General features: G+C 46.7%; 1 protein-coding gene across 1 annotated transcript in view; it reads right to left on the reverse strand.

Moving 5' to 3' along the window:
* The window catches only part of IGF2BP1 (insulin like growth factor 2 mRNA binding protein 1), a 29,193-nt gene that overhangs the window by 19,382 nt on the left and 1,675 nt on the right, over positions 1-8,136 (reverse strand). Inside the window, exon 3 of the mRNA XM_049800004.1 lies at positions 7,129-7,144. Coding sequence (XP_049655961.1) covers positions 7,129-7,144 — 16 coding nt within the window. The remainder of the gene's footprint in view (positions 1-7,128; positions 7,145-8,136) is intronic.

Here is an 8,136-nt window from a genome sequence, read left to right on the forward strand (position 1 = left end):
AGACAGTAAGGCACAGGAACAATATCACGGGGCGCATACAGGCTCACCAGGGGAAGCTCTACATTCAAGCCATAGCTTTTGAAGTCACAAATATTCTCTCCCCCCCAATACGTATCACATATAAGTCACAGCCACTTTGCGTCTCTGCCATAAGCAAGAAGAGGCTGCAGATGTCAGAGAAATTTGTTGCATTATTAGTTCAGCTGTAACTGAACGCTAAACAATGACTATATAAAGTTCATATAAAGTCGTATATTTAGGCTCAAATTCAGCATATGCCTCATTTTACCATTGAAGCAGCCCCATTAACTTCAAAAGGATGGCTCCCCTGTTTAAAAGCACATCCTTAGGAACCTTGTGAATCCGAGCCCAAAAGCACAACATTTATACGAGGTTCTTGGCTTCTCATGAAATTACACCCCGACAAACGACTCCATAAGAGCCTATAGCAGCCACAAGCTCTTCTTCCTCCGAGAAATCACAATTTTCTTTTAGTCTTTGATCAATTTGTTTGTAAATACTTTTATGCCAGAGGCTTGAACCGCAGGAGATCACAAGACACGCATGAGTGTCTTCACAGCAAAGAAAACATATACACTCACATATCTCTGTGTGTGTATATATATACACACATGACTACCCACTCGGGTGATCAGGTCTGCTCTGACGTGACCAGTAATAACCAAGGAATAATTTAGGTAAGATTGATAGTCCTGGTTATAAGGCAAAACCACAGAGCCCACCCCACCCCAGCAGCATCGCTGTTGAGGATGCAGCATTTCCCAACACCTCGCAGATAAACGCTGCTGCTGCTTGCGATACCTTAATAAAGATGGGTTTTCATTACAGGTAGTTCTCTGCATACAACACACTCAGAAGGTCAGAACCTCCAGCTTCGGATCATGCAGGAGTTTAAGCAAAGCCAGTGCTTCGCCGGTGATAAACGCTGGAGAAACCGTAGAGCTAAAAGGGAGAACGGAGCATCCCGGGCATCGCTCCGTCCCCACCTCGCCGTGCAGCAGCTCTGTGCCCCTTATTCTGCACCTCATCCGCAGCTCCTGACCCCTTGTCCATGCGCAGTCCCAAAATTCCCAGTTTGACAAACCTTTCGCCACCACGAGCGCTAAACGCAACGGCTCTCAACGTAGCTGAGAGCTAAAAAGTAGAGGGAGAAGTAACTCCTCCTGACGTGCCAGCCTGTGCCCCCCCAGCATCCACCCCCTCCTTCGGGGCAGCAGCCGCCTCCGTGGCATCGTGGGGGCAAAGGGGCAGGACCCGGGGGGGGGGGGGGGGGGGGGTCAGTAACTGCTGAAACCTCCCGGGTGTGAGCTGACGGATCCGAATCTCAAGGAATGAGAAGGAATCCCGACAGTCAGATTTTTCAAGAGCGCTCAGCACATCAGGCGCTAATCGCTTCTGAAAACGGAGCTTTTATTTAGACGCTTAAATGCAAGTTGGAAAAATCTGGCTCCAATTGTGGGTGAAAATCTGGCCCTGAGAGCCTTTTTTTTTTTTTATTCTCTTCCCTTTTATTTGGCTCTAGATCACAATTCTCGTGTCTCTTTTACACTCCAGTCCGGGAGGCTGCTCCCCCAGGATCTCCGCTTTTAACCTTGTAAAAAAGGAAACTGCAGCAGGACCGTCGTCGGAGTCAAAACTTTCTCCTTTTTGTGCAAATCAATTTCCCTGTAATCTCAAGTGCTGTTTACACGTCGCAATACCCCCAGACCGTGCGGGATTTGCATCTCGCCGCGCGCTGCATGGAGCCCTGCCAGCTCCCAGCGGTTCCTGGTGCACGGGGCTGCTGCTGCTTTTATTATAGGTGGACCGTGTTCATAGCATCTTAAACTCAACCTGGTGGATTACTCTTAAAAAATAAAGCATGGACCTAGTTCTGCTGGGGATGCCCCATGGATTCGAGTTTTGTTTTCTCGAACTGGTTTGCTCCGTACGGACCAGACAATTACAGTAGCCAGAAAAGTGTGAAATTTCATCTCTGACCATGTCAGGGCTCCCAAGTGTCAGTTACAATAAAATAAATGACCCATTTCCTGATGGATCGCGAGGGCTCCTCCGAGACGGACGGACAGATTTTTTTATGTTTGTTTATTTTCTCCTTTTTTTTCTTTTTTTTTTTTTTCCCCCGATGGGAAGGCTCCGCTGCCCTGTTCTTTCACAATCAGGAGGTGGGAGCGGAGTAGGGATGCTCTTGCCCCCGTGCCGCTGCCCTGGCAGTGCCCTCCCGGCAGTTCCCATCCCCAACTCCATCCCCACCGACGTCCTCCGCTTCCTCCCTGCCGAGCTTTGCCAGCTCCTGGCCCCTCGCCTCCAGCCAGAATCTCAATAAACTGTCCCTCCCGGTTCTTCGGGTTTTATTAGCCTCCTTGGGGAAGCTCCCATGCAGGAGCTGTAAAGGCTAGCCGGAGCAGCCTCAACCCAAAACAGCACAGGCAGGACGAACGGTTTCCCAAAAGCGCTTCCCAACACACGCAGACCACCCGCGTCCCCCAAAGCCTCCACTCTGAAACAGGCACCGGCACCCAAAAGCTGCAGCGATACCAAAAAGACAGCTCACTTCGCTTTAGATGCTCCTAAAACTAAACTAAACCCTAGGGAAAGGGACAAGAGTCGGGCAGCGTCCCCTACGGGAAGGGCTGGCAGGAGCCAGAAACGGGCTGCAGGACCCCAACCCTCGTGAGACCCTTTCCAGAAAGCTCCATCCATTGCTAACTCTGTCCGGAGGAGAAAACTGAGTGGCTTTCAATTAAAGCCTCGTTTTCCTTTTAAATCTAGGTACTTAAAACCATGAAGACCACTCCAGCACCTTCAAGAGCGAGCTATCGACACTGGATACAAACCAATGTGGAACTGGTTTCTGCTCCCCTTCAGCAGGTTACTCCATCAGAAGCGGAAAACCCACGCTGGTTTGAAGAAAACCAGCTTAAAACAACACCTTACGTTAACTTTCCCACTGCTTCCCCGGGGCACTACCAACGCACGAGTGGTGTAAAACCTCCAGCCTGCTTTGGTCCGAGACATCTGCCCTCGGCTCAGGGCAGGACTCGGGTGGGGAAGGACCTCCCGAGGTCACCTTGGCCAACCCCAACGTTGCCCCAGCCCGTCCCCTCTGCAGGGACACAGGTCTTGATGCTGCCTGGGTAGAACATCTCACGGTTCACCAAAAAAACCGTGCAAGGACGGGGACAGATGGACGGACAGGGATGCACGGACACCCTCCCCAGCATCTCTTGCAGAAACAAGGCAAACCTTCCAGCCGAGAGCCCTGCAACCCTCCCGGCTCCGGGACTTCCAGGATAAACTTGAAATTTTCAGGTAAACCCCAGCAAAGATTTCTGAGCTCAATTCCCCGCAGGGTTTGCACATTTACTGGTAAAGAGCAGACGACCTGGGAAGGCAGCCGGGCTAAACCACCACACACATCTCTGGAGTGGACAAACCCTGCCGTGGGTCTGGGCTTCTCGTTTCATAAAATATAGGTTAAGAAAAACTTTCCTGGTGAGCAGACTATTCCCTAACTGCCTCTGCAATGCTTCTCATGCTTCTCCCTGCGGCAGCTAAAAGCCATCCCAAGCAGATGCAGGACATCAGCCCCATCACTGATGCATTTTTCTCCCGTGCAGCTTCTTTTCTTAAATTTTTTAAACTTTGCTGGGCACGTGCATTTTTACCCCCTCCCAGGTACTCAGTGCAGGACCCTCCCAGTTCATTTTCACGTTTCAAACTGGCCGGAATAAGAATTTAAAGGTGCACGAAGGCTCAAACCCATCAGTCAGAGAGGAGCCTGGCACCAAGGCACCTTGCAAACTAATTCTTCTGCCGGTTCCTCCCCACTATCCCCTGGTTTACTGGGGTCTGTCCAGCAGCTGGGAACCCCTCTCACCCATAAACCCAAAGAGGCAGCTGGTAGCGTTGTTCAGAAGGGGAGGATTTCGGAGAGCACATCCTCACTTAAAACTTTTAAATGCCTCCAGTCATGGTGAAAATGAGAGTTTTCACCTAAAACTTTTGAAAAGCTCCTCTCTGGTGAAAACAAAACAAAACAAAACACACAAAAAAAAAAACCAGAAAAGTCTCCAAGACCTCTTTAAAAGGGTTTTGGGTTTGGTTGGGTTTTTTTTCAGAAGAAACCTGCAACGTCCACATTTCAGGCTCTTCAATTTTTCTGTTTCCTCCTACTCCCCTCCTTAATTTTTGGGAAGGAGGAGACACCAGCATCCCTACCCATTTGCTTTAGGCTCCCACCTCTCCCCATCAAAACTGTTCTATAAAACCAGTGGCATCATTAAAAAAAGCAGAAAAAAAACCCATCCTCCTGTATCAACAGAGGCACCTTCCATTCCTAAATCCAGCAAATCTGGAAGGCAGCAGAAAGGCAGGCGCTGGAGCCGGTGACCCCGGCAGAGGAAAAGGAGCCGGAGATGTTTCCTCCTGCTCCAACCTGGAGCTGCAAACCCTTGGGTCAACCTTAGGCCATCCCAAGGAGCCTGAACCATCCCCAAAACCCTCCTGGTAATTCTGGAAAACATTAACATCACTGGGGGTTTGGGCTGGGGGGACAGAAATCTCCCTTCCCCCACCCTCCTTTTTTTTTTTCCTTTTAAATTCTGAAAGGTCTCAATTTTCAAAGCAAGTACTTTAACCCCAACTTCCCTTAGCCATATCTCTGTTTGCTTGGTTTTTTTAACCTAAAAGGCAAAGACAGACAGAAATTCAACTGGAGAAGCGGATTCAGTCCTTGCAATTGCCACCAAGGTTCTCCAGGGAACTCAATTTATTCTTTGCTTCTGAATTTAAAAATCCTCAAACTCTCAACAAAGGGCATCTCCCCAGGATGGGCTCCATCTTCTGTGGGTTCAAAACTTGAAGCTACAAAGTTTACTGTTAAATTGCAATTTCTTGGACATATTTGCCAGTTACGGCTCCTGCATGGAAAGGGGGAAATAAAGGCATTTTCCTCACTTCAGGCTGTAAATTAGTAAATATATTCTTTCTTCCAGGTATGTTAAAATTGATTAAATTACCTCAGTGTTAAACCTCACAGATGAAATTTAGGGACAAATTATTAATGACTAATTTAATGACAAATTATTTCTAGTTTTTCTAGCTGGAAATCGCTACAATGTGTTAATTTTGAAAGGACTACAGTTCTCAGAGGTGTAAAATCAGTAGCAGAGAGCTCTCAGCTCTAAGCTGGGGGCTCACAGAAATACAGCTAAGAAGAACTCAAGTTTATTACCCTTTTTGGTAATCAAAAAAAGTAGTAACAAACCAAATCCCATTAAACTCGACATCCTCAGAAAGGAGCATTCATCCTGCCTTTCAATATCCAAGCCCTGCTGTAAACAAGGGTGTTGCTGATTTTTTTTAATGATAATATAACTTGGAAACCAGACCTAGTTTAAGGTGAAGAGAATGGTGTTAAGGCTGGATTAAAAGCGTATTTGATCTCAGCATTCAAGACAGTGTCTTTATTTTGCATGGAAAAGAACTACCAAACTTTTTTCAGTTCAATTTTCAGATAATCCAGCCACCACGAGGGAGAAAGGCACATTTTTTGGTTAATGCTGACAAACAAAGAAATCACACGCACCCTTATCAAAAATTTTAAAATATTTCGTTACGAACAATTAATTGCACAATTATGCACATGCAGAGAGAACATTTCTCTGGTGTGAAAACATTAATTTGAAACAAAGACTAGAAAAAAAGCACCAATTTTAAGATTTCTACATCCATTCCTATGCACTATGCTAAATCCTCACGTCATTAACAACATTTAATAATTCCCACCTCCACTCGGGAGCACACAGACCCTCTAAACCTACGAGTTGCTTGTGAATGAGCTCAACTTAAAAATACCCTTTTAGTTTTTTAAGTCTGTGGGCTGTTATCAACCCAACTGCCTCTCCCCCCCCCCAGTTACTTGGTTTCATTCTCTCTGCTCGACTCACTTCCACATTCCTCATATTTGGAATGTCTGCTTGATGGATTCACTTTTTTCCCCCCTCACCCCTCCTCCTCCTCTCTTCATTCATTCATTCTTTCGACCCCCATCGACTTTGGGCTTTTCAGCTTCCCAGTTCCAACCCCCCCCAAACCAATCCTTCATCTTAAGTAGGAAAACTGAATTATTTGTTTTCCTTAAAAGAATCTTTTCTTTTTTAACCTTCTGAAGAATAAAGCATGCGATAATTTTTAAGATTTTTTTTAAATCCTCTTAAGTTTCTCCAAGTTTTTCTATCAGCAAACTTAAAGAAAAAATAACTCCCAAACAGCAACGAGATACTTTAAACAAATCTAAACTAACTTTAAAACTTAGGTTTTTTAATGAAACGACATATTTATCAACACTGACTTTTCTTTGCAGTCTAATACTTCTAAAGTATTTCGTTAAAATGGTTCCCCATGATCATTAACATAATTTGCAGCTTTAAGTGTGATTTGAAGAATCACTGTAATTAAACAACTCTTAACTCAGTTTATCCTTCTTGGGTGTTTTGGTGCAGCAACTACGCACACCAATCGCTCTTTCTTGTGCCATATTAATACATTTAGTATTTTTTAATTAATTTCTATGATGGGTTTAGGGACAGCAGAGATTTTCGAGAAGGGAATACACCAGCAGGAAAGATTTATTTACAACACACGATTTTAAGGCACACCTTCGTTTCTAAAAACACCCACACCAGTTTTCCTGAGCGTTCCTATTTGCACTTTCAAAGAGAAGAAAACACAACCAAAAAACCCCAACTTTTTGTTGTTTTCTAAATTAGCTAGGAAGCACACCAATGCTCATGACTTGTTTCCCCACATTTCTAAAGGGAAAAAAAAAAAAAAAAAATTAATATCAGGTTGGGGGGGGGGGGGGAGGGGGAGGTTGTTTGGTTTAGATCCCACCAAACCCATCTGATTTTGTCCTCACTGCTCACACTTAATTAACTATTTCCTGTTCTATGTGCCTTTAAACTGGAAAATCCAGTCTTAAAAACAAGCAGAAAGGAAAGAAGAAAAAAGTAAGTCGCCTTTGAGGCACACCCCCCCTCCCCAAAATAATCTCAGCCCTTACCCGGGGGGGAGAAGCAAAATCCACCGAAATACCCCCAAAACCTCTTTTTTTTGGGGGGGAACAACCTGCCAAGTTTACAAGCAGCTGCCAAAAAGTTGCCTTTTTCCGACCCAGAAACACAAACTACTTCCCCAAAGTGAGACAAAGTAACCGCAGCCGCTACGAGGGCAGACGGGGACCCCCCACCCCCCCCCCCAAGACACCCACCCCCAAACACACCCCCCCCACACCCCGCAACCATCAACAGCCAAAGCGGCTCCTGTCGCTTTAAAAGCAGCACCCGGGAGGGGGTGGGGGGGGGCCTTATTTTACCCCCCCAGCCCCCCCAAAAAAGGGGTTTAGCAGCTAAATGCAAGGCATAGCACATTTTTAGGAGATCCAGGAGCAACGCAAACCAACCTTCCCCCCCTCCAGCCCTCAGCATTTCTTTGAATTACAGCCACCAAAGAAATATTCCCATTTTCAGTGAATTTCTCCCCGCACGCTCGTAGGGGACGAGATCTGCTCCCCCCAACCTATTGATTATCCAACGGCACGACGCAAAAAAAAACTAATAATAAAGGGGGTTTTTTTGAGTGTCATGATGTTACCCTTCATAAGATAATTTTCTTTCCAACGCCATCCCTTCGCTCATTGAGATTTAAGGCACAGCGAGTCCCCCAGCGCGGGGACTATCGATCACCCCGCCACGAGGAGCTAAAAACTAACTACTACTAAACAACAAAATCTCAGCTAGGAAATTATTCAACGGATTTAGGGGTTGCCTTTGGGATCAGCGCCCCCCCCCCCCCCCCCTCCACCGTCACCCCAGGGCTGCAAAGTTTTGGCAAGCCCCTCGAAGCGAGGAGAAAAGGGGGTGGGGGGTGACCCCCCCCCCAAAATGGGTTCCCACCGTTCAACTGACGGCAGGGAGGGGGTTTTGTCAAGGGACGAAGGAATTTGGGAGAGTTTGGGGAGGAAGAGTTGGCTTCGCCTCCTCCCTCCGCGCCCGGGCGTTGAAGTAACCGCCTCGTCACGTGGCCGACGCGGGTTTCGGGCTGCACGATCCA

Source organism: Accipiter gentilis, chromosome 5 (genome assembly GCF_929443795.1).
Source record: "Accipiter gentilis chromosome 5, bAccGen1.1, whole genome shotgun sequence".
In the NCBI taxonomy this organism is placed as follows: domain Eukaryota; kingdom Metazoa; phylum Chordata; class Aves; order Accipitriformes; family Accipitridae; genus Astur; species Astur gentilis.